Source organism: Periplaneta americana, chromosome 14 (assembly GCF_040183065.1).
Source record: "Periplaneta americana isolate PAMFEO1 chromosome 14, P.americana_PAMFEO1_priV1, whole genome shotgun sequence".
NCBI lineage: Eukaryota > Metazoa > Arthropoda > Insecta > Blattodea > Blattidae > Periplaneta > Periplaneta americana.
In genome coordinates this window covers 149,993,872-150,010,451 of record NC_091130.1, presented here as the reverse complement: position 1 = coordinate 150,010,451, position 16,580 = coordinate 149,993,872, and the positions used below count along the sequence as shown (strand labels likewise).

The window sequence follows — 16,580 nt, the reverse complement described above, 5'->3', positions numbered from 1 at the left end:
CTAATTTTCGTTCTGCAAAGGAACTTTAAAACGTAGTGCAGTGTGACAACGATGTAAAGGTTGTTACTGCCTGCAGAGATGCAGATACGCGTGTCGTTGGCCATGCACCTGAACAGCTGGCGTGTTCGAGACGACGGGTGAGAAAACGAGAAATGTAAACATAACACACGCGATTGATTTTAAAGACGTCTCGGGAAGTTTGATTTCTTGTATGAGTTTACGGTAACCACTTCAAAATGAAAGTGGAAGGAAATTGTTTCTAATTGCCTGAAGAAAATGCTTGCAGTACGACAAATGGAGTTTTTTTTAATTAAGTTGATTTGTGTAACGTAAAAATAAGTTTTTCGTATTCCCTGTGTTGGCTGAATATTTAATTAAAATTAAATCGAAAGAGTTTAAAAATATTACTTTTAATTTTGTTCCTTTAACGTAAAATAGCACATCGTATTTTTATTTTTGCCAGTAGAGTTTTAAATGTTTTATGCTCGACCATGCCGAAATGTAGTAATTATACACCTGGTAGCAGACCTTTAATGCATGTCATTAAAGTACACCTACTCATTAAAGTTCAGGTCTTTCAGCCAATGACTACTCAGGTTACAACTGTTCAGCCAGTGACGGGTCAGCTTTCTACCGTTATAAAACCGCAAGTACCGATTATTCTCGGATATACAATCGGAAGACAACGAGGGAAACGTCACGGAGGCTGGAAATCCAATACTGTCGCAGAAGGTTATGTTCTGTAACTATAATAATTAGCGTTAATTGTAAATAATATTCAAATAAATTCAATTTGTCATCTCGTTTTTCAATGTCTAATTTAATTTCAATGTTATCTCTGTAGGTTCTTATGGCCTAGCAAGGTCAATGTGAACATGTGTTCCTCGGAAAAAATCAATACTTTCGCGTCTGCGCACATCTCACAACATATGGGACATTGATCTAGGTCAGATACAAAGAAAATTAATAATATCAAGTTAGAAATATGGTCGAGCATAAAAAGTCGTATGAAATTCGCCTATAATAGTAATTAAGAAGCTCGTATGAAAATTATGAAACTCGCTTGCGCTCGTTTCATAAATATCTATACTCGCTTCTTAATTACCTTCATTATAGGCTCGTTGCATAATGTACTATTAAAATCTTGTTTCCATAACGTAAACTAAGCATCGTTATTGTTTTAGTTCTTCAGATTATTCAATTTGGCGTTTAGTTGAAAAATCAGATACATCACTAAAACATAATTTTTCAGTATGCAGGAAAAACGTTTGCAAGGAACCAAGCATTTGCAACCAATACTATCTTTCATCATGCAAATCAATGTGATGTATCTGGCTTTGGAGCATAATAGTGCTATAGTAGTTGTAGAATCACATGAAGATAATGAAATATAACATTAACTCATTTTCGAAAAAAAAAAAGTTACGTATATGATTTTGCAACTACACGCCTCAAATGGGCGTGTAGAAATGTTTCTTAATATTTTTAAGAGTAATTTATTTTGAAATAAGCGTATCTCATTGGTTTCCTTCTCTGAATATTTAACTAAAATTAGGTTGTAGAATTTATTTTAAATTTTTCAAGATTTTGTTTAACATGAAGTGAGCAATGTTTATTCTCCGTTCTCTCACACAGTTTAATACAAAAATTAAACGGTAGCCTTTTTTCTTACGAGTTTAAAAACAATGTACATTACAATGACTTTCAACTTCCCTGTTCGTAAGAAACCAGATGAAGGGGTTGCTCAGAACAATAAATCTCTATGTACACGACCTCGTAATTAATGTATTTTAAAACATATTTTTCTGGAAAGCTATTGAAAATACAGCAAAATAGTATGTGACATTTTTGTTGTTGCTATTTACTGGAAGAATCATCCAATAGAATTAATGACATTACTTACGGTTCACCCTATGTGTATATATATATATATATATATATATATATATATATATATATATATATATATATATATACATATATATCACTTCAGATTCTCTAAATATTTTCATTAATTTCTTCATCATGCCTACTTTTTAACCTTTATGAGATAATAAAGTCATAGTAAGACGTTTAACAACTGAAAATATTCTAAATTGTTATGTCACACAATTCTCTCCTACAATTGAGACGTAAGTACCGGTAACTTTTCATTACAAACATTAGTTACCCTGTACTATGAAAATATTTACAGACACGAATGGTTTGGTATTAGCACATTACATCTTTAACCCGATTCACTTATTTCTGACCAAATAATATTAGTCAGAATGAATTGAGATTCCCGAAACTACATAATTCAAATTAGTCTACAGTGAGTACTTGAGAAACTCTTTAAAACTTAGAGTATAAATATATAGTGCCGATGTATGAGATATGATTAGGCCTATATATAGTTCAGAGGAAAACGGTCCCAAAACACAAATCAAAAGCACCTTTTCCACCACATCCAGTTCATTCATTGATTTATATAAGTTGAGAATTTTATGATATGCAAGTGGTTTTTAAGTTTTATAGGTTGGTCTAAGAGACAATTTTTATTTTTCAGAATGCTGGAGGCATTGCAGTCATACTATGTGCAGTTGGGAACTATCTCAGCTGTCATTCTAGCAGCCATCTATGTCTACTTCAAAATATGTCATTCATACTGGGAGAAGCTTGGTGTTCCCACGCTGCCATCTACAGTTCCATTTGGGACCTTCCGAGACTTGATATTTTCCAACAAAAGTTCTTTAGCTTTTATTACGGAACTATACAATGCATTCGAAGGACATAAAGTTGGAGGGATATACAGATTCGATAAGCCCTCACTCATTGTCCGTGACCCGGAAGTCATTAAAGAGGTCTTTGTGAAGAAATTTGATCACTTCTACAGCCGCGGAATCAAAATAAACGAAAAGGATGACCCCTTGCAAGGACATTTATTTGCCCTCTCTGGTTCAAAGTGGAGGAACTTGAGAGTAAAACTGAGCCCAACGTTCACATCTGGGAAGATGAAAATGATGTTTGGAACACTGGTAGACTGCGGGAACGAACTTCAGACATGTTTGGAGACATCGGCGAAAAATGAAGAAGTGATAGAGATCAAAGACGTTCTCGCAAGATACAGTACTGACATCATAGCCTCCTGTGCCTTTGGAATTCAGTGCAACTCCTTGAGTAACCCGGATGCCGAGTTCCGTAATTGGGGTAGAAGGATTTTCAAGCCCACAAATAAAGCCAAATTTTTCAGATTACTCACAATTGTATTTCCATCTATTATTAGGTTTCTGAGATTATCTCTCGTTCCAAAAGATGTGGGAAAATACTTTATAAATATGGTAAAGGATACTGTGGAGTACCGTGAAAAGAACGACGTGAAACGAAACGACTTCATGCAACTCTTGATACAACTGAAGAACAAGACTCTGGGAGTGGCCGAGGAGGAAGACATCAAGTACAACTTGGAGGACGACGATTTGAAGAGCAACACTCCATTTGGTAAGCTTCACGAAATTTACAGTAGTGAGATAATTTTAGGAATAGGCCTATCACAGTTAACACTTGGATAGTGAATGTTTTTATATCTGGATCCATGAAGATCCACGAGAGGTATAATGTAAAAGAGAGGTTCAAGGAGCGTTTGGGGTACATTAATCCTTCAACACTACTAAGAAGCTTAATACAGTCCAGTTCTAACCATAGTGAGTTCGGAGTTTAGAACATAATGAATGAATGTCTTAGATTTACTCGTACTTATATGCCGGTAAGAAGTATACAATAACATATAAAAAAACAACTTTTTCTTTTAAACAATTTCATGGAATTAACGATAAAAAATTTAATACAAAACGTATTTCCGTTTTTTTTTTTTCAAATAACGTCTCGAAGTGAAAAAAAAAATACTTTTATTTTTTTTCGACATATTGTACTTGCAGTAATCTAATCCGAGATGGAATATACGAGTAATACGTTCCGTTCCAACTTGTATATGAAGAAACACTGTGGCGCATCAAACCTCAGAAGGTTTTTGACCTCAATCACAATTTCCCTCCAAACTTAGCTATATTCCGCCATGGTCACATTTCTTCCTATTCATCCCAGATCCCTTCGCACTTCGTCACAAAGCTCTTAGAGCCCGGACGAGAAGTTATGGCATCGGCGCGAGGGACGCATTTTAGTTCGTTTGCTTGGACTCGCCCTCACACTCACAACTGGAGGGGTGTTGGGTTAGTTGGTTACTAGCATTCCGAGTGTTCAGATCGTTCTGCTACTACCGCTATTGCTAATACTGAAAACATTGTCCTTCTGAGCGCCCTCATTATGGCATTGTCTAAGGTGTGAAATCATAGAGTAGTTCATAGTCAAGGACATGAAATAGCATACAATGTATGGAAATTCATGTCAGAAGAGGTTGTAAACGGAATACCAATTCCATTGAAAAGCGTGTGTGCAAGAGTACTGGCTGCCACTGGTATTTCAAAGCGAACCTTGGCAAGAATCAGGAAAGAAGGGAAAAATATTGAGGCAGGAACAGCAGATCTTTCTCCAGTCCGGAAAAATCACAGCCGAAGAAGAAGATTGTTGCAGCTGTAGACAGTTTTGATGAGGAAGTCATAAGAAGACTCATTTATAATTTCTACGCTACGCATAAGCAGAGGCCGACTCTGCAATCGCTTCTTCCAAGAATGGATATCAGTGTTTGATTATGTGAAGAAAGTAGAGAACAATTACATTGAAAGTGAGCACGTGATGGACAGTATTTTTAGAACATTTCCATAAACTTAGGGACATCTGATTCCAGCACAGATCAGTCGTCTGATTCGGACGGAGAATAAGGATGTAAAGATGGAATAGCGGGCGTAATTCCATTAGGTACCTTCGGACTCTTAAGTAGGAAAGTGGTGATACTAAGGTAAGACGAATGTTTTTGGAAAGAGATGAAACGGATATGCCTGCCGCTCTGAGCTTGAGAACCGTAACCCAAACAACCCCCACTCCTCTACCCTGCTGGGCGGCAATTTAAAACTTCGCGCATGTTGGTGCCATAACATCTCGTCTCAGCTCTAGTAAGTGTGGAAAAAATATATTGTGCTTTATTAATTAATTAATTCATTCATTCATTCATTCACTCATTCACTCACTCATTCACTCCCTCGCTTATTTATTTATTTATTATTTATTTATTTATTTATTTACTTATTTTGGTTTTCTTCTTCCAAAGTATACGAAATATCCTAACCCTGTTTAATATTCCAGAAAAATCAATGCTTCAACCCTTTTATCATAATTTCTGGTTTACGTTGTAAGTCTTGGTCAGTAATTTTACTTACAGCATACCAAAATCATTTTTCATCACGAACACTTCTGAGCTGCTCGTCGTCTTACCATTTTCATTGCATAAGAAAGGAGTTTGGTCCATCGGAGTTAATTTTGGAATTATGATCCTTGCGAAATCCACGATTCAATCAGTGCTATCAATATTTACCAGTCTATATACAAATAAAGTATTTAAAAAATTCAATTTTCGTGCTGAACTAGCAGTGAAATGATTTGTGTTCTTTCAACAGAAGTAACACTGGATGTGATGGCGGCGCAGGCATTCGTGTTCTTCTTGGCCGGCTTCGAAACCTCGTCAACAACCATGACGTTCTGCCTGTACGAGCTAGCTGTGAACCAGGACATTCAGGAACGACTGCGGGAAGAAATCAACTCTGTCTTAGAGAAGAATGACGGCGAAATCACTTACGACTCCATATTTGAAATGGAGTATTTGGACAAAGTTGTCAATGGTAAGTAATACGATATTTATTCATGAACAGTGGCGGCTCGTGAACTTGTGGATTGGGGGCGCTGCAGTAGATTTTGGTATATACAAATTTCACTTCAATCTTCTCCGCAAGGGAAAATTAAGAAAAATTAACATTCTGTAATTCACGCACACTAATGCTTGCACATTTGCACTGGTTAAGTTACGGTACTAAGATATCACACCAAAGCAACACTCGAACATACTGATGGTCAACAATTTTCTAAAACTGGAAAGAGGTCTCTTTCGCATTTTACATGCTATATCAAAAGGATTCTACTCGCGCAAACATTTTGAGTTAAGGAGGCTGGATATATAATAATAAGGCAAAAGAGGGTATTAATTTCGTTATATTAACTCGATAAGATTCTACAACACTAAGTATGTGAAGAGAAAATAAACATTTTGTCATTAAGTTTCAAGGGAATAGAGAATCCATTTGACGCAGCATTACAATAGCGGTGTGGGAGGAGAGGAAAGATCTTCCCTTGTGGCCTGGTTCTGCAAGCCACTGCAGCGAAATATGGGTTTTAAACAGCGGCAGTTTCCCTATGGTTCCCTTCACTTCTCTATCCCTCACCATGCAAGACACACTCTCTATGAGCTGTCCCACCCTGCAGATCCCAGGACGACTTTCAATGCAGTGTCAATTCCGGTACAGTCGATGCGCAAAAATATTATGCATCAGATAATACAGGGACATCACTTTATTTTTACCAACATTTTTAACATTAACCTGGTTATACTCGGAAACACTGTTACCTCTTTCCATTACAGGAGTTTGGTGTTACTAGTGCAATATGTAAACAAATCATTTTACTAGTTATAGGAGGAGAGAAAAGTAGTAGTCTATTTATGTTACAGGAAATACAGTAGCCTATTACGATTTTCAGTTTGATCATTACTTTTACGGTATTTTATCAAAAAACAGTAGAGTAGTAACAATTTTTTTTTTCACAAACTCAACTCTTCAGGTGGTTATATTCATTATGTAACGTCTACTTTATTCAGCATATTACTAACCTAATTTATTCCTGAGAATTTTGTGAGCACTTCCGTAAAATAAAAACAATTTCTACAGCTAACTTCTTAACCGATTTGTTAGGACTTCGCTGCATCCTTTCTCTAGCATCTTCTGTCATCTTTGTTGTCCATCTTACGCTTTTCTTCCTTTCTGTACACTCTGTTGCTCTAAATTTATCTACCAGATTAATGACATTTCTACGAAAATATTCCGTAATGATATAATCAGGAAAAAAAACCGTTGTTCACATTCGGTTATATTGTAATTCCAGTTTCCGTCATCGCCCTTCATACCTACAAACAGTAAAACAAAACTCTTGTTTAAATAATGTTGTTAAGTATCGTACCATATTATAGGGTACCGTACTTTCGGTAACTCTAAATCTTCACTTGTGCTCAGTCCACACAGATAAATTCAGTTATGCTACACACCATACTTGTGTGAAAATAAACTTCATCTTCTATAGAAAATGCAACATATTTCTGAAACACACTGTACTCGGTAGTGTTTACTTCATTGCTAGCAACAGCGGCGTAAGTTTGTGTGGCTGACGTTAGCGAGGACATTAGTGAAAGGGGTGGGAGTCAAGTACATTCAGAAACGCAGGTACAATAAAAATTGAAGTAAAAATAAAGTGATGTCCCTGTAGTACATATTCCCGGCCAGATGAAATATAAAGCAATTTACTTAAGAAAAGCTATAAAAAATTATTCTACAAATTAAAATTAAAATCATTTTTATTTTCTTGATAAAGCAGAGAGTGCTGCAGCTCCGCAGCTCTTATGGGCGAGCCGCCCCTGTTCATGAACAAATTGAAAGGCTAAAGATTTGTCTTATTCTTATTTCTTTCTGTATGCTATAGTCTTAAAAAGTAAGCCTATTACAGCTGCCTACTATAATGCGTCATCCACAGTAATTAAACACGAAATCTGGAGGCAAATATAAACATGTCTATGTTTTAAGTAGTTTATTTTACGACGCTTTATCAACTGCCATAGTTATCTAGCGTCTGAATGTAGTGAAGGTGAAATGTGTCCAGGGTCAGCGTCGGAAGTTACTCAACATTTGTTCTTAATGAGTTGAGGAATAACCCCGGAAAAAATTCAACCAGGTAACTTGTCCCAATCAGGATTTGAATCCGGGACCGCTCGTTTCACGACCAGACGTGCTATTTAAATACCATTCAAATGCTCAAGATTCAAAATAAATTATCAAGCTGGATTCATTCAAATCTGGACATTCCAGAAGGTTGTAAAGTGTATTCTCAATGAAGAACTTGTCTCACTTGTATCTGTTAGTGCAATCCAAGTCTCTCGAAATTTCTTAAAAATATAATTCCTTCTACAGATGTACTGCATTTATTTCCCAATTTCGCATTGTTATAAGACAATGGACGAAGTTGTGAGTTTCTAGGTGTTTGATTTCAATTTTCTGATTCATATACTTTCGCCGAAAAAAAAATTCAGATACTTTGATATTGCCAGATTAACTTTCGCGGAATAATTTATTTGAAAACAACCGACACAATGTTTGATTGGAGACTTTCATGCTGATCAACATGGTACGAGGCTTTTGGAAGCAGTTTTCTTTTTCGTGAACTACAATTATTAAAAAATTAAGCAAATGAACTAATTTAGTATAGACGCGAATAAAAACATCAACTTTTGTCTAGTGAATTCTAACAAAATGAATAATAATAATAATAATAATAATAATAATAATAATAATAATAATAATAATAATAATAATAATAATAATAATAATAATAAAATTTGAAGTGACTTCATTTGTGAACTATACATACACACCTACAAACATATAATTCATGCATGCATACATATATACATACATACATACATACATACATACATACATACATACATACATACATACATACATACATACATACATACATACATACATACACATATACACACACACCTGGGGAGTAACGGTTAGCGCGTCTAGATGTGAAACTGGGTAGCCCGGGTTCGATTCCCGGTCGGGACAAGTTACCTGGTTGAGGTTTCTTCCGGACTTTTCCCTCAACCCAATACGAACAAATGCTGGATAACTTTCGATGCTGGACCCCGGACTCATTTCACCGGCATTATCATCTCCATCTCATTTACACGCTAAATAACCTAAGATGTTGATAAAGCGTCGTAAAGTAACTTACTACTAAAATAAATAAGTACATGCATTTTTGTACAACAGCAAAACAATTATTTTATATCTGCTTAGAATAAGTTGCCACACTGGCTTTTTGTAAATACGATATATTTATTTTTTTTTTTTTTACTACAGAGCTACATGATAATATGGCGGTGAGGGAATATATGTTCAGTGATGTAAAATAATATCACAATTCTTAAATAAAGTGTGTTCTGCTACAACTATTTCCACCACAAATATCTCACAACCGACATCTGAGTGTGTGTTTGGAAATCTAATCAAACTGTGATTGTTGGCAGAAACTCTTCGCAAATACCCGCCTGTGCAGACGTTGACTCGAGAATGCACCAAAACCACCAAGTTAAGTGGAACCAACGCAGTGATGAAGAAGGGGATGCAGGCGCTTATTTCCATCATGGGCTTGCACCACGACCCCAAGTACTACCCCAACCCCGAGAAGTTCGACCCTGAGAGATTCAGCGAAGAGGAAAAGAGCAAGAGACCACACTTCAGCTACCTGCCCTTCGGCGAAGGACCCAGGCTGTGCATCGGTGAGTGTTGAAGTCTTTATGAGGGCTGGAAACTACAATCATGTGTTAGAGTAATGGGATCTCTGTCGCTAAATCTATCGTTGAACTAATAAAGGTTCGCTCGTAAACGAAGTAAAATTTCAAAATGCTGTCAACTCCTCTGTAACTATAAAGACATGACTACTTTTTACAATCCCCTTCTCAAGTTCAAAGTACTCTCTTTGAAACGACAGAACTATTTTCTCGCACTGCTTCTCCTAAGGCATTCTCCATGTACACGGCACAAATATTTCGAACCGCAACCGCTGCCTTTACTGCTCTATTAAACTCAAAAACAAGAATATTTCGGAATTGTTTTTTTTCTTCCGCTTGACAGTACATCTTATTTAGCCCACAAATAGCACAAACGTTATTCAAATTCGCAGAATTCAATTCGTATTTACAAGCACAACACCCTAAATAACAAATTAAAATGACAATTTAAGATCCTGACAACACAGTCTTGTGATGACGAACAAAAATGCTACAAACTTATGCATCAACCTAAGATTATAAGTTTCAACTATAGGCAGTGTCACGCACGCAATAGTAAAGCGTAATCATACCCACTTATCGGTCACATCCTGTATAAAGAAGTGAACTAATTTCTTGTCTTATTTTGCAGGCATGAGGTTCGGGCTGATGCAGACTAAAGTGGGTCTCATCAGTTTGCTGTCCAAATACGAGGTCCATCCGTCTGAGAAAACTCCCATACCGCTTGTCTTCGACTCGAAGGCATTGGTTCTGGCTCCGGAAGGAGGGATGTGGTTGAAAATTGTGGCCGCGACTGAAAAATGACGATCATAATCCTGATGTTGTTTTTGTGTATGTGTATATATATGTATATGTATTTATGTACCTGATTTTTTTTATTCAGTATTCAATTAAAACAGATTTGATAATATCTGCGGGTATGGAAATAATATATAAAGTTACATTAAAATGTACTTGTATTTCCGTTTTATGGAAAACTATTTATAATACACGATTAATAAAGTAAATTGTCAATTGTAATGAAGTATCGATGGCAGATTACAATGGATTGCTACTTTATTTAAAGTATTAAATTGGAGAACATTTCGCTCTACCTCACTCCTTTTCATTTATATCTACATCTAATTTCCTTCCACGTCATCTATTCATTAATAGTTTTCTGCCCAACTCTAGGTCTTTCACTGCAACCCAGCATTCTCCAATCTTTCCTCTTTATCGTCTTCCTATTAATTTCCGCATACAGTCCATGATATAGTAATGTTGTCTATCATCTCATATGTCCTTCTGCCTCGACCTTTCCTCCCGTTCACCTTACTTTCCTGTGCATCCTTTAGTAGGGAATTTTTTTCTCAGGAAAGCAACAGGGGTAGATGGAAGCTCCATTGAATTACTGAAATTTTTGATTTAAGACAAGAAGTAAATTATATTATTACACAACGAAATATTTGAGAAAGGCGAATGGCTTGAAGATTTCACGGAGACAGTGTTGCAGCCAATACTGTAGAAAAATAATGCCAGGAAATGTAATGCGTTCAGGACTATCAGCCTGATATCGCAATAAGCGAAGAGTTGGTAGTAGCAGCAGGGATATTAAAAGTGTAGTAGTATTCTAGATGTAAGTATACGGAGAGAAGCAATAAAAGAGGGAATTAGGGAAGAGAAATTAAAAGGAAGAGATAAGTATGTAAAAAAATATAGAAGAAAATAGAAGGGAAATAATAAACGATGTGAGTGTTGTGAAACAGAGAAAATGGAAACGTGTACGAAAAATATAGGAAAAACAGCTAGGAAAGAAGGCATAAGAGTAGGTAGATTGGAAAATCGAGAGAAAATTATTATTATTACTATTATTATTATTATTATTATTATTATTATTATTATTATTATTATTATTCGTGAATATGTTAGGAGAAAATCCACAAACGATTAGGGAAAACGCAGAAATTCTACTTGAAGCAAGTAAAGGGATAGGGTTGGAAGTAAATCCCGAAAAGACTAAGTATATGATTATGTCTCGTGATCAGAATATTGTACGAAATGGAACTATAAAAGATGGAGATTTATCCTTCGAAGAGATGGAAAAATTCAAATATCTTGGAGCAACAGTAATAAATATAAATGACACTAGGGAGGAAATTAAACGCAGAATAAATATGGGAAATGCCTGTTATTATTCGGTTGACAAGCTTTTGTCATCTAGTCTGCTGTCTAAAAATCTGAAAGTTAGAATTTATAAAACAGTTATATTACCGGTTGTTCTTTATGGTTGTGAAACTTGGACTCTCACTTTGAGAGAGGAACATAGGTTAAGGGTGTTTGAGAATAAGGTGCTTAGGAAAATATTTGGGACTAAGAGGGATGAAGTTACAGGAGAATGGAGAAAGTTACACAACACAGAACTGCACGCATTGTATTCTTCACCTGACATAATTAGGAACATTAAATCCAGACGTTTGAGATGGGCGGGGCATGTAGCACGTATGGGTGAATCCAGAAATGCATATAGAAAGTTAGTTGGGAGGCCGGAGGTAAAAGGACCTTTAGGGAGGCCGAGACGTAGATGGGAAGATAATATTAAAATGGATTTGAGGGAGGTGGGATATGATGATAGAGAATAGATTAATCTTGCTCATGATAGGGACCAATGGTGGGCTTAGGCCTATGTGAGGGCGGCAATGAACTTCCGGGTTCCTTAAAAGCCAGTAAGTAAGTATTATTATTATTATTATTATTATTATTATTATTATTATTATTATTATTATCAATGAAAAGAATATTCAATATGTAATAGGAAATAGGGTAAAGGAAGGCAGACAGTCCAGTTAGGAGAGAGAATAGACGAGCACAGATATGGAAGGATAGATAGCAATGCATTTAGAACGGAAGGATACATATGAATTAAACGGGAAATACGTAATAAATTAATATATTAATACAAAACAATGGGGTACAAACAGATTGTAAGATTTAGACAAGAGAATGGCGAAGAAAAGAAATAAAATGTTAATAATAGTAATAATAATAATAATAATAATAATAATAATAATAATAATAATAATAATAATCAATGAACAAGGATGATATGTGGGTAGATATTAAAGTGATGATGGATCGAGAAGCAGAAATGTGAAGGTTAACCATAACTATAGAGGATTTCTCGTTAAGAAAAAAGTATTGAGCATATGTGGCTGTTCCATCAAATGACCAGTTGCCATAGAAACGTCAATTAACCACATAACTTCTACAATCTACTAGGCAAGGCCCATAAAACCAATGCTTTTTGCTTAACGTGGAATCATCTATATGAATTGCATATCATATCATATCATATCATACCATATCATATCATATCATATCATATCATATCATATCATATCATATCATATCATATCATATCATATCATATCATATCATATCATATCATGTCATATCATATCATATCATATCATATTCTAAGATGAAAGCAAATTTGGAAGAAGAGCAATTTCGTCTCAGAAGGTGAAGAGGTATGAGAGATGAAAATGATTGCAGCAAACAATCGGCAAAAGATACCTAGCGACATTATTAAAGAAATTTGTGTAGCTAGTATTTGTGGAATTAGAACAGACTTTTGACAGAGTAGATTGGAATATACTTACTTATAGGGATATTGAAAAAAATTGGTATGTACAGTGGCGGCTCCTGCATATTTCTTAAGAGGAGGAAAGAAATTAACAGCACTAAATGACACCTTCTTGGATGAAACATGCTACAAATTAGCCTACATACATACATGTAAGACCAGGTAGTGTTGGGGTTGTCCTTCCCTTCTGCATAGCAATAATCTGTTCTTGTAAACTGAGTTTCCTAAATTGCCCAAAATATATTATGTTTTCACTTCCATTCAATGTTGAATAATTGCAAAAATTAACAATTACAAGGAAATTCACAACCTCGTAGCATTTTTCGAGCACACTACAGCATCACACGTGTTTGAAGAGACCAGCTACTAACTCGTAACCGGAACCGTTTTACGGAAATGGAAATGGGAATGGGAAATAATCTGGGAAAGCGAGAACACCGCACCCACTCACGTGGTCTGTGTTGTCACATGTACATTTTACAAGTTCAGTATCACATGCTTTTGAAGAATGTCAGTTCTTGTAAAGTCATACTGTCATTATTGTTCAAAGCTGATGATGTAGTTTGGAGTACCTACTTTCAGTTTCAAATATATTTGTACAAAACTGACAACTTGGCTGTTGCCCTGTCTAGTAAACAATGAATAGAAGTGAATTTCAGAGGCCAACTACGTAAAACTACTTCCTCTTTGTTTTACATAAACCCAACTTTAACTTTCAACCATGAATAGTAGCCTATATAAAGTGCAATGAATAATATTTTTAATTTATAATTTAAAAAAAAAAGTTTACATGGTGACTTTCATAGCGTTGCGTTAAAACTGTTTTTATTGTGTCTCCTCCTAGATGTGTTATAGTCTGGTTGAATGCAACATCGTTAGGTGGCAGCGGTAGCGAGCTTGCTGCACAACCAGTCGGTTTCTATTTCCCGCCCATGACTGATTCAGAGGAGGATCTCCTCCCTCTCCGTTCATTTACTTGCTTTAAAACTCTGCTTCTTTCTCTGGCCGCTAGTGCGCTGTTGTCTATGTGTGTTAACTGCAGTAGAGGAGGAATGGAGTGCCTTTCCTCTACACAGACAATCTCGCATCCTTCTCACAGTTTTCTACAGCACATGAGCGCGCGTCGTTTAAAACTCGATCAACCGAGTTTTTCTTATAGCTGTGAACTTAAAAATTATCGAATCTTTCTCGAATTTCAAGATACATATTTTATTTGGTATTTACTTTCAAAAGAAGAAATTGTGAGGAGGGCGTTCCTCCCTTCCCTCCCCCGAGGAACCGCCACTGGTATTGGAAAGTGAAGGTTTCTCAATATTGTTTATATGAAACAACTAATCAAAGTCAGGATAGGAGAAGGAATGTCAGAAGGAAGTGGAAAAGGAAGAATACGACAAGGATGCCCTTCTTTAACTACCCGGTTCAACATCTACTTATAAGATTTAGTGAACTGTTTTCAGGACATGGGAGAGGTGATAGTAGGAGGAATAAAATGCAGAAGATTTGCTGATGATATGGCATTGTTAGCAGAAGAGGGATGATACTAAGGGATATGCTACTGGAGCTGAGCAATATGGGATGAAGATAAATGCAAACAACACGAAGACCACGTTTATTGGAAGAAAAATGAAGAAAGTAAACATGCGAATCCGAATTTACTTATTTACTTATATACTTATTTAACGAATTTAGCCAGTAGAACAAGTAGGCAACTTCAGATACTTGGGGTATGCTATAAGCCGTAACATGAGCTGTTTTCAGGAAGTCAAAAGGAGAATAGCAATGGAAAAGGAAACTTTTAATAAGAATATCTTCTACGAACCTAAGGAAAAAGAACTAAGGAAGAGACTAGTGAAATGTTTTTTGTGGAATGTGGCTCTGTATGATGTAGAAACATGGACATCAGAGTGCTGCATTCAAGTTAAATCGCTCGCTTGAACTCGGTCGAGTGTCGCACCCTCGAGTGAGATACGATCGGTCGTGATAAGCTCGTAATAATACAAGGTCATCTCACCAACATGTCTTATCTTGTATGGAAGGCGACAGATAAGATACACATATGTTTTGATCACACAGTAAAAATAAGGTTTTATTTTCTGCGTTTATGACAAACGTTTAATGGAACAGTCAATGGAACGTACCAAAACAGGAACATGAAGTTATAAATAAAACAGTATGAAAAACTTCGATATACAGTTATTATTGCTAATTAACAATTATTCAATATTTGATTTACCACATATATAATATGATAGGTCCATACATAGTGTTCCGCCTATATACTGCGACAATGTAGAAACGTTTTACAAAATATTATTGATATAGCAGTAGATTAATAACAATATTAGTACAGAGATGACGTCACATAAAATATAATAAAACGAATAATCAAGCTGCACAACTGTTACACACGCAAAGAATGATACACTAATTATTATTATTATTATTATTATTATTATTATTATTATTACTAGAAAACTTCATACTGTTCTTGCATTATCGTGATTGTGTTCTCCGTTTATAATAATTACATTTACATCCAATAACATGTATCAGATGTGACAAAAACAAAATCACTCCTGTGTGGAAAAAAAAAACATATACCTACAACATTTATATTACATTTTAAAGCAAGTTTTGTAGTTGTACTATGGAGAGGTTAGTTAAACACTGCAAAGTTTTGAAATGATAAACATCTATGATGTTACTACACAGTTCATCACTGTAACAAGAACGAATGTCTAACGCTCGGCTTATACCGTTCGAGGATTTATCGCTCGTGACAATTTTACCCATCATGCATGTACGCTACCTATCGGATTATGCTATGAACTACTCGGCGCTCGAGCGAAAACGTCCGATGCAGACCTCTGATGGACATTATGACAAAGTGAAAATAAACGACTAGAAGCATTTGAAATGTGAATATGGAGAAGAATGGAACTTGGGAAATGGACAGACAGAATAAGAAATGAAATTGTGATAAAAAGAGTGGTTGAAGTAGAAAGAATAATGCTGAAACCTATCAAGAAGAGAATAAACATTTGTCTGGTTCACTAGCTAAAAAACTGCCTACTGAAGGATACACTGGAAGGAATAGTGAACGGTAGAAAAGTTCGGGAGAGACAGGTGATGTACAACATTAAGATAGATCGTATGAGTCACTAGGAGGAAGAAGGAAAATAGGAAAGATTCTGGAATGCTCGGTTTGCAGTGAAAAACCTGCCATTGGACAGAAAACTTTGAATTAAATGTATTTTTTCTTATAGAGACCCTCGTATATTGCATCTTCAGATCAGTAAACACCTTATCTACACCAGCGAACAGTAACGCATATCATTCTGTGTCGTTTCTAAGGGGGGGGGGAAAAATGCTGTTTCACCTAAATGCGTCACCGGCTTATCAATTAGT

General features: G+C 35.7%; 1 protein-coding gene across 1 annotated transcript in view; it reads left to right on the top strand.

Moving 5' to 3' along the window:
* Positions 1-10,570, top strand: part of LOC138713842 (probable cytochrome P450 6a14) — a 12,938-nt gene extending 2,368 nt beyond the window's left edge. The window contains exons 2-5 of the mRNA XM_069846297.1: positions 2,549-3,480; positions 5,550-5,771; positions 9,287-9,538; positions 10,182-10,570. Of these exons, the coding sequence (XP_069702398.1) occupies positions 2,550-3,480; positions 5,550-5,771; positions 9,287-9,538; positions 10,182-10,354 (1,578 nt within the window). The 5' untranslated portion in view covers position 2,549 and the 3' untranslated portion in view covers positions 10,355-10,570. The remainder of the gene's footprint in view (positions 1-2,548; positions 3,481-5,549; positions 5,772-9,286; positions 9,539-10,181) is intronic.
* Positions 10,571-16,580: the final 6,010 nt, after the last annotated feature.